This window comes from Aspergillus lucknowensis (assembly GCF_044049455.1).
Source record: "Aspergillus lucknowensis strain CBS 449.75 chromosome Unknown BJX67scaffold_52, whole genome shotgun sequence".
In the NCBI taxonomy this organism is placed as follows: Eukaryota; Fungi; Ascomycota; class Eurotiomycetes; order Eurotiales; family Aspergillaceae; genus Aspergillus; species Aspergillus lucknowensis.
Window position 1 is genome coordinate 149825 of NW_027263596.1, and position 17130 is coordinate 166954.

Here is a 17130-nt window from a genome sequence, read left to right on the forward strand (position 1 = left end):
CAAGCGATTCAGGAAAATACTTTCGATCTCCTGGCTATCTTCTTCCTCGACGCACTCGACCCACCCGACATCGAGGAAAGAACGAATACGATGATCGACATTTAGGCAAAACTAGATGGAGGAGAAATCGGGCGATTGGGGTGGAGCACGACTGCGAGGACGACTACTGATTTTATGTGGATAATTGGATATAAATGAAGTATTCCAGTTCCATCAGATTGTGATTGATTGATATATTCCTGTAAGCCGGGTCAACTGGGTCTGTCTTGTATTTTGTATCCGCACTGCGGAGATAACAGGATGGCAAAAGTTTTTGTATTAGACTTACGCCCAGTCTTCAATGCGTGGCTTGATTTTTTGTATGAGCCTCCTGTTATTTTATTCTTGATAGCCTGAGAGACATGGAATGAACCGAGTTCTTCTTTCGAATGACATGTATTTTCTTCTCTTTTTCATGGACTCCTCTCATTTTGATCAAATTGAGTCAAATTCTCTGATCTCTCTGCTTCTCGAATTCTCTATTGTAGACCTGGGGATTCGCACATGTGCATACTCCAAGGGCCTCTCCTGTCCTCCGGATAGCACGGCATCACCCAAAGTTATCTCTGTAGAGTCACGTCATAGACTGGAAAGCGAGGCCGCGGAAGATAGACACTGAACAAGGTGCTTCACGAGACTGCCCGGAAGTCCATCCCGTTCCTGAAAGTTAGTATACCATGCATTCACGGTTCACCATCCGTTGACACACGACACCTGTCATGCGACAGGGCCTAGAAACTCAAGGAAGGTACCTGTCGAGGGACCTGAAAAGCTCGTTTTCCTCATTCGATACGCAGGAAAGCTTGTCGATGCTGATGACGGCTGTCATCTGAAGCTTTCTTGTCCCTGGGCGGGTCCCCCGGGACCAGGGACTTATAAGGAGACATCTTTCAGTCTAGAGTATTCTTGACGAACGTCCATCCTCAGACTCTCTTTCTTCTCTCTGATTCTTTACTTTCGCTCTAGACCAGACAATATGGCAGATACACGCCGTGGCTACACGCTGGATATGCCCCGGTACCCGGATCGGACGTACCATCCTCGAGGCTTCACCTCCGTCATCTCAGCGTTGGGGTATAATGAAGCCAGAACTGAAGACGACGTTGAGATGAGCGAACTTCCGAAATATTCTGATCTCTTCCCAGCCGAGACTCACCGTAAGATGAAAATGACCGTCCACATCTACAGATACGAAGCGAAGCCGTAACTAACGAAGCAACGTTAGCAACCCCCAAAACCAGCGGGCAGATAGCAGGATGGAAGCGGCGATGTTCAAACCGAGTCCGGGGAATTTGGCAATTTCTCATGCTGTTGCTCGTGATTGGCGTTTCTGTCACGATTATAGTCGGTATTTGGAGCACTCGGTCTTGGGCGCTCGCTGCGCAGGAATAGGGCCGTGATCAGGAGGGAGACCTACGGCGGACCGGAATAGGGAATGTCGATTGCTTGGATAGATGGCATTGAAGGCGTATTTGGTTCTAGAACAAGCTTATAATGACTCCTTGAAGTTTGAATGAAACAGTGTGGCTCACTCAGGAACTGACTCGGATCTCCCTCTCTCTCTCTCCAAACTCTATACAGGACGAGGGGTGACCTTATGCATTTAAGGAGTGATTCTCTGCTCATTATCTGCTGGATTATTTTCCCTCCTCAGCTTCTGCTCCGTACTTCCAACAGATTCTTCTCTTCGTATACAGAACTTCTACTTCACCTCTACGTCTCTACATTGTCACGCCTCCCTCTGTGCCTGCACCTTGATGTCTTTCTATAAGAGCCAAAAGACAAACTCCATCGTCGCCTCCATGGAACCCAAGGTCTCAAATCCACAGGGTCTCCCCGCCCCACCAAGGCGCTACAACTCGACCTCAACCCGGTTCGGTATACCCGATTCATACATCGAGATGTGCGAACTGCGGCACCATCGTGCCCCAACCTCGACAAATTACGCAGATCCAGTTAGGACGGCAAGTATTCCCCTTTATCCCCACATAGGAAAGGTAGGAAAATCTAACTAGTGAGCAGGAGAAACTAGAAGAGAAGGTAGTGGATCCTGTATCCCGAGGACAGCAGCAGCCCTTGTCGCTGTACTTAGAGGCGTTGTGGCGGTTGCACTGCTTGAAGTGAACGCTCTCGAACTCTCTATGAAATAAAAACTTGAACTGAATGTGGTCTGCTTTTTGAGAAGAAATATGACAGAATGCGCGCAATTGTATGGGAGTTTGGCAGGATTTTGGTTTGCTTTGACTTAGTTAGGGCTTGGGGCATGTTATGTTTTCGTATACTGTGCAGAGGAATCTTAATCTCCATCTTTCTGCGAAATGGCCATTCGTGAGTACTACTTGTAGTATCCGTGAGTAGCAGTAGTTTTGCACCAGTTCCTGATCGTAAATTTGCCCCTGTCCTCAGAGTTCTAAATGTGAGTCACTTCAGGCGCTCCCATCCAATCCTTCTCGCATCTCTCTGTGATATTGGACCGGATGAAGAGCGGACGGGCCACGGGAGCCGATTTGACCTTCCCATCCTCAATATCCGGTCCCTGGAGGATTCACTGGACTGGACTTGAGGAACCCTACCTCCGGTATATTCATCTGAAACTTTGGTTATAGAGAATGGAAATCGTGACTTCAGATCAAGAGCTCTGAGTCGTAGCCCAAGACTCCTCTTCTCCCATCTCTTGCCATCCCAACGCTCACTCACTTGCTGAACTTCATCTGCATACTTCATTGGTCTACTTCATTCGTTACTTTCCCTGTCGATTCACACTCTCCAACATGGCCGAACCACCCAGCCATCCCCATCAGATGAATCTACCCCGAGGCCACAACAACACGGTCCGCCTCCCCACCTATCCGCGCGAGACCTACCAGCCCGGAGGGCGCACCAGAACCGCAACGACCCTCCTGCTATACGGGAATCAGGGCCGCCACGACAAAAACGAAGCCTCACCACACCAATCCAGCACCGGAGCTGCAATCATCAACATGAGCGCACCTCCTCCCTACGAGGAATCTTCAAATACGAGCCATAGTACGCGTCAGAACCTGAATACTCAGACTACGGGTAGGTAGCGCGCTCTCTACGCCTTGGGATCCCTCGCTAACTGACCGACTGGACGTAGCAGTAGCGAGTACATCATTCAGGGAGAAAGTGAAAAGAGCAATATGTCTCCAGTCTTGTCCTAACCTTCGCGGGGTTCTCGCAGCAGGTTTTGTCTTCTCGATCCTTGCTATAATCCTCCTCGTCCCGGTATGGGTGTCACTGGCTAATAGTGGCAGTGTTAAGTGTCCGCACCATCGATGCAGGCGCGATATGGGGGACATGTACATGGTGCAAATGGAGTGATAGGATGGAGCTATGGGCGAGAATTGAGCTCCTATAGGACCGGGGTTTTGTCTACTTTATTTTGTCTAGGTGTGACTTATAAGGGGCTTTTTGGTTTTAGGGCTAGCTTCGAGTCTCGCCATCTCTTCCTTATTTGGTTGCTACGCAGAAGGCCCGGGGCCGACATCTAAGAAGTCGATTTTTCTGCTGAGTTTTGGGTTCTCCTAATAATTAAGTCCAGACGTAGTTGCAACGCGCTCCAAAGTTCCAGAGCTGTGCTATGCTGTCGGAATTGACAAGGTTTTAAGCGTGCAAAGTTGGTATAGATGGCCTTAGGACCGCCAGCTCTTCTCTTCTCTTAAGCTGTACTTACCACCTTCTATCTACTCTCTCGTGTTGATCTCCTCCAACAACCCTTCAAACCACAGCAATATGGCAGAGATCCGCCGACCGGAAAGCGCTCATTACTGGCAACCCTACACTACAGGCCCCTCCACGTACGATCCAGCCAGACCCCAAGGCGAATTCTCGATTGAGATGGAGGCGCTCCCTAAATACCCCCAGTCTGCTGTCTTACAACCATACACTCAGCCCCCCGCGTACGAGAATGTTGTCCTCGAGCAGCAAGCCAGCGGAGAAACCCCGAGTCTCCCGCGGGGACAGACCTCAGACAGTAGCACCAGATCATGGGTCAACAGAAGCACGTACGCATCCAAGGTCAAAAGAAGTAAGTACGTAACTATTGCCTCCGTGGGCACAATGCATACAGTACCTAGACTGACTGGCTGAGCCTCCTCAATAGAATCTAGACGATTTACCGGCAAGTGGCGCAGACGCGCCAAGGGTTGCGGTGTAGTACTGGTGATCTTTTTCGTCGTCGGGTTCTTCGTCGGATTACCCGCGGGACTTTCTATGAAGGATGTTAAAGCGTCGTCGGACGCCATCCCGCGAATAATTAATAGTACGACGGACACAGCGCAGAATACCTCCTCTAGCGACCCCTTGTATCAAGGATCGGGCCTTGATGATCATCAGCACGGGATTGTTGGGGGTATTTTGCACGCCGCGGTTAGGTACTGAGTTGGTTGTGGATTTCTGTGCTATTTACTTTGCTGTGTTATTCTTGCTATATTACTTTCTTTGAGCTACTCGAGGATCGGAATTGATTGCCGTTACAAGGCTTTCGCGGCTGATCTCCATGACCTCATTATTTCATACCGGCCATTGTAGCCTGGAGAAGTCACGCACCGTAAACTGTTGTCCCACTCGGAATAGAGGAAGGAGAGAGGATAGTTCATTTAGCTCCGTGCCGGAAGTATATTCCGAGGGAAAGAACCCGCCACAACTGCAGTAACTATTTCCCTATTTCCGTACGTGTTGGTTTTCACCACCTCTCTTTCCCTTGTACTCGCCCCATCGCACCTCAAAGGTCTCATCCGAACTCACCATGCACAACTCCTACCTCCCAAAACCACCTCAATACCCCGAGTCCGCTGCCTCACCATCATCCGATCGACCCCCTGCATACCACAACACCTCCACCCAGCAGCAGGCTGCGTCCTCGCCTCCCATGGCACGCCAAGGCCCCATTCTCCCTGTATATGAGAGCCCAAACGGTGGCAACGGGGGTAAGTGTCTCTCACCATCTTGGCAACAATAGCGAGCACAAAGCGCAGCCGAGCTAACCATCATCGCAGGATCCAGACGAACAACAGGATGCGAGCTGCTTAGCGACTTTTTACCCCTCCTGCTGCTGATGCTGATGACGTTGATATTATTGGTGTTCATTGGACTGGCCATTTGGAGTTGCACTGGGAGAAGACTCAGCCAAGTACCAAGCGTATAATAAAGCCTGGGAGGGCTATAAGGAGGCCTACCTTGCATACGCTTCTGCTGTTGCGTCGAACAGCTCTACTGAGCTGCAGCCGCCTAGGCAGGATTACCTGCAGGGTTTGCCTAATTAAGAAAGAGGCTCACGGGCTTATCGGAGTGTATTTTCTGCGGTCTTGTTGGTTATTGTATCTCGAAAACTCGCAGTCTTTGCTTCTGGACGGACTTTGTTTTAGATCTGGCGCGTTGTTTAGGGGCGTTCATGGTAGGATAGTGGCTTAGAGTCTTCAAGGTGTTATTGCTATGGCGAGTCCGGAAATGATGTCCTTTTCCTATCGTAGTATGATCCCCTTGCTTTTCATACCATCTGTGATCGACACTGAAGATAAGCCCTTTCGTACAGGACTGGTAGTTCAGCCGCCAAAGAGTGAGTTATGCAAATCCAAGTAGTCCTCTGCACCTGTAATCATTTCGTTGATTTGGAATCAAGACAGCTGAAGAAGAGTTCCAAAATGCATGACGTGTTCTGAGACGGGAACTTGATTCCGGATGAAGAGACGCGATATTGCAGTATAGTCCCATTTATATCCCCGGATGGCCCATCCACCAGCCAACATGTCTCCAAAACGCATCCTCTCCCGCAGCACTCGAACACGTCATGCGCAGCTTCCACGCACCAAAGCTCCTTCACCACGAGGAGGTCCCCTTCGATGCAACCCCAGAGCGGGAAGAGCATAACGTTGAGATCCTGCAGGGGATGAGGCAGATGAAAGAAAGTCAGTACATACGGTACCTACCCTAGGCCATCTACTCTACAAGGTAGGGACAACAGTCCTTTCCCAACGCCCGTCCAAAAGCAGAACCAACACCAACCTCTACCGAGAGTGCAATAAAACCATTACCTCCTTCATCTTCAGCCTGGTGTTACGCATCGCTATTGCCGCTGTGGCTGTGGCTCTGTACAAAAACCTGAGGCGGGACGAGTACTTCGTGACAACACCGAGGAAGACGGGGGACAGGACTTGGCAGCGTCACTACGAGGACTGGGTTTTGGGCGGTTCCGCTTGACTGAGTTTGTATTTATTAGATATGAAGGTTTGCGTCCGCGTGTTCTGTCCGAGTGGCACATGGGCATGCAGTGTCGGTGATGGCCTAGGCTCTCATGCTGGAAGTCTTGGGTGGCTCGGAATTAGGGCTTTCTTTGTCTCGGACCTTTGCCGCGGGGACATGCTCTGGCGACGACACGAAGCATGTAGAGCCATGGTGACGAGTGTAGAAGCCTTGGTAGCGGCCAACTCTTCCGGAAATTTTTATATTTTGATTATATTACTTATTTCGTCGCCCTGTCCCACACTCGCTGGTATCGCCACCACTCTCGTGAAATTCGTCCCTCCAGCTCAACGACCACCATGACGAACGGCTAGTTTATACCTCCCCAAGCCCCTACTGTCGTCCTGGGACTGGCAGCCGCCAGTGTTATCCTGGTGCTTGTGTGGCTCAATTTGATAATCCTTCAAGGCATCTTCCACACACTTCGAGCGTTTCTGGACGGGCCGCTTTTTGACGAGACTGAGTATGAGTGGTTGAGGGGGGAGTGGTAATCGGTTGTGTGCGTGCGAAGTATTGGGCGTCTGCGTGCTCTTTCGAGTGTTCTAGGCGCGTGTCAAATAATTTACGTGGTTTAAGGAAGGCCACCGGTGTCAATCCTCCTGGGTAGTAAACTTGGTAACTCTAAGATGGCTCTGTAAGGTCACCCGAGCCCCAAGGCTAGCTGCCCACAGACAACCAGGGACTGGCCCGGTATATACGACCGAATTCAAGCTCACAGGAGAAGAAAGCTTGTCCTTGGCTCGTGCAAGGTCCCCGGTCTCCTCTCTTCCCTTCCCATTCCATCCCTCTACAACCACTCTGATCCCCTACCGTTCTCAAAACCGTTTCAAACAACCTCCAAGCACCCACTCCACTACTACTCCCTTCCCACTCCCTCTTGTCATACTTGACTCAAACATCCAAACAAACAAACACCTACCCACCCACCAGTCAATAACCATAATCCACCATGTCCTCCCACCCCGAAGACACCCAGAACCCCGACCTCGAAAAGGGCCCCTCCAACTCCCAGAAGCCCGCTCCCACTCACGCCGCCACCCCCACCACAACAAGGGGGTACGTGCCCCAAACAAGGCCTCAATATGATGAGGTCGACGATGAGGATCCCACTCCGCCGCCTCCTCCGCCCAGTACGCTCAAGCGGTTCTGGAAGGATTATGTGTGTCCTGCTTGTCCTGGTACGTTCACCAACCAACTAACTACCCAGCCGACTCATGGTATAGTCGTAGGAAAGACGGATGCTAACCGGCGGACGGATATAGATAATGCGCAAGGTAACACGACATATATACAGCGGAATAAGTACTGCGGTTATGCTATTGTCCTTGTCATATTGATCGCTCTGCTGATTCTGGGGATGGTCTTGCCTGGACGCTAGGGTGGGATGGATGAGTTGTTAGGATCCTTGGGATTCATTCTGGCGAGGTCGTATTGCGGTTTTGATGTTCCTGTACTGGTGTTTGTTTGTGTTTGGGTTTGGGGTGATGGCGTTCTCGTCGGTGTCATAATGCATCTTCTTTCTTTCTGTCGTGAAGTTTGGGGTGTTCCGGATTATGCCGGGTCGAAGGAAATTGTCTATTGTATTTGGAGTTGTTCGTCTGTGGTTGGTATAGTACTGATATCAATGAACTGAATTTGCTTCATAAATTGTCTTGCGTGTCTCTACGTTCTCTCGAGTAGCTGTTTTGCCTCGAATACTAATGGGATTCCAAGCTGTTGACAAGCATAGCCCTGGAGAGGGCGCGCTTTTGCTCTGTCGTGGTGTCCTCGGACTCATATGCTTCAGGGATCTCTCATCTCGAGACACACTTGGTGACTCGTCAGTTGGGAGGTGGGAACATCCGCGAGAGGACGCTTCTGATACTGTTCACCCAAGCCTCGCTGTACATGTCGAAGCAGGTAGAAGTTGTCCGACCGTATCTCATCTCTCACCGGGGCGAGGACACGGTCGTTTCGAGCGGTAACACACATCTCCCAGCGCTTCGTTCAGCTCACCTCACTTCCTGGCGAACATCGCTCTCCAAATCCCAATTGGGGCAGATACCTCCTCGGCCTTTACTGCTGGGTTCTCGCTCTTCAGCTTCTCAGATATTGGCTACGAAAGTGCGTCCTGCTGCTCACCCCCGATTCAGTGGCACTACAATAGCCTTCCAACCCTCCAACCATCCTCAATCCTCTCCAATCTTGACTTTTACTCTGACATCTTCTCCAATCGAGGAGGCCCGCCTTGAGACATCTCGTCCCAACTACGTACCGTTTCCAAGCTCCCATAAAGAACCATCATCCTAACCCTTTTCAGGCAGTGCATCTCAGATATCCAAACCACGTACCTCGGAAGACTGAAGCTGAAGCTACCCATGACAGAGGACCTACCGCTCAACGAAGCAAAAGCCCTCTTCCTAAACCCGTCATCAAAAGCAATCCGAGACATCCTCGAGAAAGAACGATATCCCCTGCGAGCGCGCAGTATGGAGCGTCCACTGCAGTCAACTTGGTTGGACAATGACGATAGCGAGGACTACGACCCCAGTAAAGAGAGGAAGCAGGCGAAGAGGAAGCGAGCTGCATCAGATGACGGGTCGGGGTCCAGATCGGTAAAGAAGGTTGCAGTGAGCAGTGCATTTGTCGCTTCGCTTCCTATGCTGCTAGCGGGTTCGGATGGCATTATGGATGTTGATGCACTCAAAGAAGGGCCATTGGAGCAGCAGAATGCTGTGGTCGAACGCCGCAATTACACTCACGAAAGCAACGACGGCTCTGGAGGCGAAAACGGGTCGGAAGCTGGATGTACGGGCAGTCAAACGGCGCCAGATTGCGACAAAGACGGTGTCGGCCCTTGTCAAGAGTTCAACCGGCATGAATTAGAGGCAATATCGCAGGGTCGGTCAAAAGACGAGGCCGTTGAGGAGCCGAAGAGACCCAACAAGGAGACAGAAGGGGAAACCGGTGACCAGGTCATGCAGGAGAGTTCGAAAGTGCCGAATCGTCGTGAAGGCAAGGGTAGCCAGGAAACAGATGAGGAGTCTGACGATCAAGCGACCAAGGGAAAGACTAAGGGGAGGGAATCTGAAGTCAGCACCAGTGATAACGACAAGCCGGATGATCAAGAAGATGCAAAGGCAGCCAAGAAGACCAAAGACACCGCGGAAGGCGTTAAGAGAGCAACACCTGGGATTGACAGCTCCTCACCACACAATCGGGAGGAGGAAGCGAACGAAAACATTGCGTCGGAGCCATCTCACGGAAAAGGCAGGAGCCAGGATGGCTCGGACGGTCAACACGAGACCGACAAGGGCGAGAGTCAAGAAAAGCGAGCCAAGGAAGAAGATACAGAGATGAAAAAAGCAACACCGGCACCTGAAGACGACGAAGTTACCACTCCAACTTTGAATCCCAAGGCAATGGAGACCAAAGACTCGGCAATCGAAACACAATTCATTTGGACTTGTTTCGTCCACCCCATCACATTCGACCATCTACCAGGAGAGGATGGCTCAGACCCATGCCATTTTTGCAGTGACTTTGCCTATGGGATAGTCGGGCTGGGCAAGAGAAGAGTTGAGGTCGTCAAGCTGGGCGGGCAGTACAGCGAGATCAGCGGTGGCCACTCGCAGGATGGCCATCCCCCCAGTCGAATGTGCGTCAATTGTGCTCAGAGGAGGCTCCGCATTGTCAAGTGCCTCAACCATCAAGTCACGCCTCTCAAAGAGGTGACGCCGGAGTCATTTGACTTTAAATCTGCCTACGACAGCTTGGCTTCGGGGTTTGGACGGAGAGGCAGAGCACAGCATGCGTGGTGTAGTGTGTGTCCAACTCCAGGGTTTTTTCAGTGTCGATGTGGCCTCGTGCTTTGTGAATCATGCGAGATCTTAAGCAAGGCCTATCGGGGGGATCTCCAGCAGATAGCTGCGAGGAATAGGGAGGATGATCCTGAAAATGGGTGTCGGGCGGACGTGGAATATCTTCTGCCTGGGAACGAGCTCTGTAAACACTATCAGGGACAACATAATTGAAGGAAGAGAGCCAGGATAACACAAGGCAGCGATGGCAAGGCAGCGATGACCAGACTTGAAAATGACATCCTTCATTCTCTCTCATTCATCCCAGAACTTCCAAGATCAAAGAACGCGCGAAAACGGGCCACTCACAGACAAAAGCGAACTCCGCCTTCTTTGACGGCGTCGGAATTTCCAGTTTTCCCATCGCCAGAGATCTCGACGCTTGTGCTTCGGTCCCAATTTTTCCCTGGCCTCAGCTTCTCTTTTGTACCATTTTGTGCTATTGACCATCTGACCCCGTTCGTTTGCTGTCACCCATCCGCTCGTCACTCTGCCTCGACCCTCCGTCCCACCGTGTTACCCAGAGCTGCCACGAGACGTGGGCAGCTCATCTTCAAGACGTCGTCCACAAAGCGTCGCAAGGTAGCAGAGCCTCGCAGACCACCGGGTTTGTCGCTTGTCTCTCAACCCGGAAGACGTCACTCGTCCACTTCCTCTCGCTCCCCCTCGAGGCCCCCTCGTCCTTCCTCCGCTTCCGGTTCGAACCGCAGTCAAGCCTCGCCCTCGCCCTCACCTCTTTCCCGCTACATTCCCGCCCATTTACAGGACGAAGTGCTGGGGAACCGGCCCCAGGTCTCCGCCGCCGCCGCGCGTCTACCCACCCCAGACTCCCCCACAAGCACCGTTGACTATCCTTCGGCTGCCTGTGCTGGGCTCACCCTCGCCAGTGACGCCGCGACCGACATGTCCAGTCCGGAAAGGAGAGATGGGAGCGTCCCGCCGACCGGGCGCAATGCTTCGCCCAGTACGAAGCAGGAAGCGCCCGAGGCTGAGAAGGATGTCAAAATGGATTTGGGGTTGACAGAGAAGGATGAGAGCCGCCGTTCCGACAACCCCGACCAGATGGATACGACAGGTTCAGAGGACGGCTCTGCCGGAAACGATGTCAACTCTGCCTCCGACAACCCCTACCAGACACCCTCTAGCATGTCCACCTACACTGGCCCTGTGGCCGGCACACAGGATAATACGAACACCGAGGCTTCGGTATCGCCCGATGAGCGGCCTTCCTTCGATGATCAAGTCGCGAAAGTGACGTGTTTCATGATGCAACCGCTGCAGGAGGGCCAGAAGGGCTATGTGATTTCCATGTCGTGGTTAAAGCGAGTTCTTGCACGTAGCTCTACGCACGCGGATAAGGCGGATAAGGGTGCTCTGGAGGGTGAGATCGGTCCGGTCGACAACTCGGATCTTGTCCTTGTCACCGACCCGGTCAACACCGGCTTCAGGGACGAGCGTGACAAGCCATTCATTCCCTTACGTCCGGGCTTACAGATGGGCGAAGATTATGAGGTTGTGCCTCAGGAAGGCTGGGATCTTATCATGCAGTGGTATGGCCTAGCCGAACAGTCACCGGCTATCGTTCGCTACGCCCACAACACCAATCCTTCCGGCGACTTGGAAAACGTTCAGTACGAAATTAATCCCCCAATTTTCACGATCCTGAAGCTCGCCAATCCGGCCGCGGGAACCACAACACAAGACTCCACCCCGATACCCCCAAAAACCCTTGCCAGTCGACACACAAATTTTCAACAATGGCTGCACAAGGTCAAGCAGCTAGCCCGTGTCGATAATCAGGTCAAGGTTCGTGTGTGGAGGATTTTAGGTGGCTTGAGTAGCGCCACTGCATCCGCCGCCATCACCCCAGCCGCGTCTCGCAGCGCCTCTCCCGCACCCTTCTCGCCCCTTGTCTCGAACACTGGCAGCAATCTCTCCCTTGACCTCAACAAGTTCCTCGCTCTTGCAGAGGGGTCTCAGAGAGAGCTGATCGATGTGAAAGACCAAACTTTCAATCCCAATTATAATGGCAAGATGACCCTCGACCTCGCCGGATTGGGTGACAACAACGTTGTTGTTCTGGAAGAGCGCGTGCGCGGACTAGGTAGCGATGTGGAATGGGTATCTGATTTGGCAAAAAGCTCCAACCGCCTCGGTGTGCCGGCGGGATCAAAAGCCAACGTCCCATCCAAACTAAAGAATAAAAGTCCAACGGCGAGCGGCCGGTCATCTCCGGTCTTGGAGCCTGTGCGACGAAGCCGTAAAGACGGCAAGCCTCGCGGAAATACCGGTCTGAGCAACCTGGGCAACACCTGCTACATGAACTCTGCCCTGCAGTGTGTTCGTAGCGTTGAGGAGTTAACTTACTATTTCCTCAGTGAGTATAGATTACACTCGTGGAAAGCTACCGTTGCTGACTGCCAAAGATGACGTTTATAAGAGAGATCTCAATCCCAGCAACCCTCTTTCCCACAATGGCGACGTTGCCAAAGTCTATGCAAATCTGCTACGCACGATGTACGATGAGGCTGGGCAGTCGTCGTTTGCTCCTAGACAGTTGAAGCACACCATCGGCCGCTACGGACCGGCCTTCTCTGGCTACGGACAGCAAGACTCCCAGGAGTTCCTCCTGTTCCTTCTCGATGGTTTACAGGAAGACTTGAACAGGATTCAGAAGAAGCCATACATTGAGAAACCCGATTCCACCGACGAGATGGTGCATGACAAAGAAGCTCTGAAGGAATTTGCCGATAAATGCTGGGATATCTACAAAGCCCGGAATGATTCGGTCATTACGGATCTGTTCGCTGGTATGTACAAATCTACTCTCGTCTGCCCGGTTTGCGAAAAAGTCAGCATAATCTTCGACCCCTTCAACAATCTTACCCTCCAACTCCCAATCGAGAACCTCTGGAGCAAGTCGATATTCTATTTTCCGCTACACAAGAGGCCAATTATTATTGATGTTGAGATCGACAAGCATTCCAGCGTCAAGGCGCTCAAGGAGCTCGTCGCCAAGAAAGCGGGCTCGGACCCCCAGCGACTGATCATGTCTGAGATCTACAAATGCAAGTTCTACAAGATGTTCGACAACACTAGTTCAATTGCCGACTGCCAGATTGGCGATAATGACGAAATTGGCATCTTCGAGGTCGAATCCGTGCCGACAAATTACAATCCCGACAAGCCTGCAAAATCCACCTTTTACTCTTATAGCCGATCAAGCTACGAGGAGGTGCCCAGCTTTGACTCCCCCAAGGCAGACCGGATGATTATTTCCATTTTCAACCGTCACGAACGGCAGCGGGTTGGAGCCTACCGGTCGAACCACCAGTTTTTCGGAGTTCCCTCGTATGTCATTATCAATCGGGAGGAGGCCACGGACTACGACAGCATCTTACGCAAGGTTCTTGCTGAGGTTGCCACCATGACCACTAGGGATTTCCTCAACGAGGAGGTTCCCGATGACCAGCAGGAGCCCTCAGTAGAAGATTCAGACACCGTTATCATGAACGAAGATGACGCAGAGTCGGCCGACGACAAGATCAAAACAACATCTATCGACGGTGAGGAAGGCATGGTAGATGTCTCCATGCGGGACGTATCCGACCAACCGGACGCGCCCCAGGACTCCGCTCGCACCGCTCGTCTGAATAGCGCTGTTCCGGCGAGATTCCACAGTCTCTTCGAGATGAAGATTGCAAGGACAAATGAAGCTGTTCCTCTTGGATTCTCGTCGTTAGACGAGCAGAAAGATTATCCCAAGATGTCATCGCGGATCCAACCGAAAACCACCTTCGCAAAGAAACCGGCGGAAGCAGAAGGCGCGAACAGTGTCGACGAGAAGAGTGAAGAGGATTCGGATGATGCAATCGACATGCTTGCTAGTCACGAGCGTACAACGACGCCGAAGCCCCTGGACCAAAGTCCTCTGATCTGTCCGGGTGAAGCCATCGTGCTGGACTGGAACGAAGACGCTCATGAGGCTCTATTCACCGGTAGCCACAAGGATCCCGATGGTGTGCTTGGTGCTGCTACATGGACGCAGATCGAACGCATGCCAGATCCAGAGTTGGCAAATCGTCGCTTGCTGCGACAGAAGCGCAAGAAGAGGGGTGTTACGCTGAATGAATGCTTGGATGAGTTCAATAAAGAGGAGATCTTGTCAGAGAACGACGCATGGTACTGCCCCCGCTGTAAGGAACATCGCCGTGCCAGCAAGAAATTCGAACTGTGGAAGACACCGGATATCCTTGTCATGCATCTGAAGAGGTTTAGCGCGAGCCGTGGGTTTAGAGACAAGCTTGATATTATGGTTGACTTCCCTGTCGAGGGGCTAGACCTAACTGGTCGAGTGGAGGCCCCTGAGGAGGGGAAGAGTCTGATATATGACCTCTTCGCGGTGGATAACCACTATGGCGGCCTCGGAGGGGGGCATTACACTGCGTATGCAAAGAATTTCATGACTGGTTTGTGGAACGAATATAACGGTAAGTTATCAAGATGCTGTGCGAGAATTTGGCATTAACAATCGCTGTAGATTCGTCTGTGTCACGACCAATTGACCCCCAGAACGCCGTTACCTCCTCGGCGTATCTGCTGTTCTACCGCCGCCGGTCTGATCGCCCATTGGGTGGAAAGATCTTAGAGGAGATCACGGAATCATCAACCCGTCCGGGCAGTGAATCAGAGTCATCCCGCGGGCCGTCTCCGTCGGGGGAAGGCCGGCGCCTCGGCGACTCCTCCCGCAATGGGTCGTCGAGCGCCTTAGCCGGAGTCGGAGCAGCTCACCAGTCGGGAGATGGTGGTTTGCGAATTGGAACGCAACTGAAGAGTGAGGACAATCCGCCGGAATACTCGAATCGCCCGGCGTACGGCGAAACAAGCCTCGGCAGGACGAACGGATTGGAAGGTATGAACTATGATGAGGACGATTACGGCAGTGGAGCGCTAGCCAACTCGTTTCGCCCCCCAAGTCCGCCCTCGTGGTCGTTCAATCGAGTCACGGATGCTCATGGCATTTCACAGATGACAGCAGAGCTTCCGGGATCACTCTCTGACGACGACCTGCTCGACGACAACGCCAGCAACAAGGCCGTCGGTGGTGGCGACACCAGCGACACAGACTACCGCATGGCTTCTCTGATCGACAGCCCACCATTCCAAGGACCAGTATTCCCGGGAACGCCCAATGAAGAGTCAGCCATCCCGGATCTCCCGCCGCTGGACGATGACAACGACCTCCCCGTGGTCGAGCTGCACGTGGGCGACGAGGAGCGACTCTAGGATTAGAATTTCTTTCTGTGCTTTGCCTCTGATGAACTTTTTGGATGTGAAAACGAACTTTAGACATGCCTGCATCACACTCGTTGATCTCAGGTATTATGGTTGCATCTTGCTCTTTTTGTCTGCATTACTTTGTACAGGCCTGATGGGTCATCGGCGCCAACGCTGTGTTCTCTTCAAAATGACGGAAGGCTTACGTTCCTCCCGGAGTCTGCATGATGTTTCAAAAGCAAAGCTCTCGGCAACTTTCTAGAGCAGAATGTGTTGCCTTTGTTGCGTTTGTGAGTTGACGTTGCCTGCTGGCGATGTGATGGTGGGTGTCGGTGTGTATAGGAGCCTAGAGTATGCATAGATCCGGTTGATGAAGGTTGTTGATCTTCATACAGACCCAGAGCCATAAGAATCACTGCTTACGGACTGTTTGTGTAGGCCATTGAAGTGTACAGCAGATTCCATTTCCAGACACCACTCGTTCCTTCCTCAGCGGTCACTCGCCTTCCATCCCCAATCCACCACCAACATCCCATCCCAGACCACACCCCCCAGAGTACAGACCATCAATCTCACCATCGTCACTCGTTACCAAATCTATCACTACACTCACCGAAATGGACACCACCACACCACCCGCAACACCACGGTGCATCTCCATCCCACTGCCTGCGGGACCAGCGCCGTCACCAGGGCAAATCCCCACCCCAGCGCTCCCAATCCCAACAATCGTCACCCCAACCACGCCCCCAGCAGACGACTATGAAGACGAAGACCAAGCCAAAGACGAGCTCTATCCATCCTCCTCCTCCTCATCCACATCTTCGTCGTTCTCCTCCTCCTCGCTCCACTGGAAAATCCCCCGCAGCATCACCGTCCCACCGTTCAGCAGAAGTCGCAGCCGAAGCCAATGCCAGTGCCAGAGTCAGAGACAGGTCCCAGAACAGGGAGTGATACCCAGCATCGAGACGGAGAACGTATCCTCGCTTCTCGGCGTGTCCTTCCTCCGGCCCGCCGATCCATTCAGCGATAGCGAGGTCAGTAGTCTTGACCTGGGCCCTGCGGCAATGAGCTTTAGTCGCAGCGCGACGCCGAGTCCGAGGTCGAGTCCAAGTCCACGGGGGAGTCTGAGTTTGAGCTTGGATGTTTGTCAGGGGAAGGAGGCTCCTCAGCTATTGTCACCGACGTTGGGGTTAGATGATAATGACGACGACGTAAAGAACGGGGACGGGGATGAAAATAAAGATAAAGATGGAGATGGCTACCAAATCGATGAGGAGGCTGATGTCCACAACACAAACCGCAGGCGAGAACGGGATCCGTCCGAAGATGGGGACCCGCTTATTTCAAATATCAGGGAGAGGAAAGATATCGAGGATGCATTGGGGATGGCGCGCGAGGAGCGGGATGAGCGTATTCGGGCTGCGAGGGTTCGGGCGAAACGGAGCGGGCGTCTGAAGGTTGGGTGGTCCAGGCGCTCGCCGTGGCATCGCTAGATGTTATGATTGAGACTAGAATGTGTATACTGTGTACACCCGGTTTGGGCTGTTGTGATGGTATCTTTAGCACGGGTAGAATAGGTAGCGTAGCCACATAGACTTCACGCTGGATTGGTTTGTAACTTGTGTTCATTTCTTGAATGAATAAGAAAAAGAAAAGAACACCTGTCTCACTGGCGTCTTCTCGGGTACTACTCCGGAGTATCTGAATGCTC

General features: G+C 52.3%; 6 protein-coding genes across 6 annotated transcripts; 5 read left to right on the top strand and 1 right to left on the bottom strand.

Moving 5' to 3' along the window:
* Positions 1-1015: 1015 nt before the first annotated feature.
* BJX67DRAFT_384741 (uncharacterized protein) lies at positions 1016-1431 on the top strand (the record flags this gene model as incomplete). Its single annotated transcript, XM_071033715.1, has 2 exons — positions 1016-1196; positions 1265-1431. 2 exons carry the CDS (start codon positions 1016-1018, stop codon positions 1429-1431), a joined length of 348 nt encoding a protein of 115 aa, XP_070882404.1.
* A 2361-nt stretch (positions 1432-3792) lies between these two features.
* On the top strand, positions 3793-4440 carry BJX67DRAFT_384743 (uncharacterized protein; the record flags this gene model as incomplete). Its single annotated transcript, XM_071033716.1, has 2 exons — positions 3793-4087; positions 4163-4440. The coding sequence occupies 2 exons, from the start codon at positions 3793-3795 to the stop codon at positions 4438-4440; spliced, it is 573 nt and encodes a 190-aa protein (XP_070882405.1).
* A 308-nt stretch (positions 4441-4748) lies between these two features.
* BJX67DRAFT_363937 (uncharacterized protein) lies at positions 4749-5509 on the bottom strand. The gene is made up of 2 exons (XM_071030131.1): positions 5058-5509; positions 4749-4988 (listed from the first exon to the last, which is right to left on the bottom strand). The coding sequence occupies exons 1-2, from the start codon at positions 5242-5244 to the stop codon at positions 4837-4839; spliced, it is 339 nt and encodes a 112-aa protein (XP_070882406.1). The 5' UTR covers positions 5245-5509; the 3' UTR covers positions 4749-4836.
* Positions 5510-7249: 1740 nt separating this feature from the next.
* Positions 7250-7678, top strand: BJX67DRAFT_384745 (uncharacterized protein; the record flags this gene model as incomplete). The annotated part of the gene is made up of 2 exons (XM_071033717.1): positions 7250-7459; positions 7508-7678. The coding sequence occupies 2 exons, from the start codon at positions 7250-7252 to the stop codon at positions 7676-7678; spliced, it is 381 nt and encodes a 126-aa protein (XP_070882407.1).
* A 3364-nt stretch (positions 7679-11042) lies between these two features.
* Positions 11043-15425, top strand: BJX67DRAFT_374612 (putative ubiquitin-specific protease UBP12; the record flags this gene model as incomplete). Its single annotated transcript, XM_071031576.1, has 3 exons — positions 11043-12516; positions 12566-14629; positions 14680-15425. 3 exons carry the CDS (start codon positions 11043-11045, stop codon positions 15423-15425), a joined length of 4284 nt encoding a protein of 1427 aa, XP_070882408.1.
* Positions 15426-16033: 608 nt separating this feature from the next.
* BJX67DRAFT_384747 (uncharacterized protein) lies at positions 16034-16912 on the top strand (the record flags this gene model as incomplete). Its single annotated transcript, XM_071033718.1, has 1 exon — positions 16034-16912. One exon carries the CDS (start codon positions 16034-16036, stop codon positions 16910-16912), a length of 879 nt encoding a protein of 292 aa, XP_070882409.1.
* Positions 16913-17130: the final 218 nt, after the last annotated feature.

What these genes read in the sequence shown, in the direction of transcription:
- BJX67DRAFT_363937 (XM_071030131.1), bottom strand. Translation starts at nt 5,244, where the DNA reads ATGCAAGGTAGGCCTCCTTATAGCCCTCCCAGGCTTTATTATACGCTT. An exon ending in TCCTGTTGTTCGTCTGGATC is followed by an intron (nt 4,989 to 5,057) that starts CTGCGATGATGG and finishes AGAGACACTTAC; the next exon opens with CCCCGTTGCCACCGTTTGGG.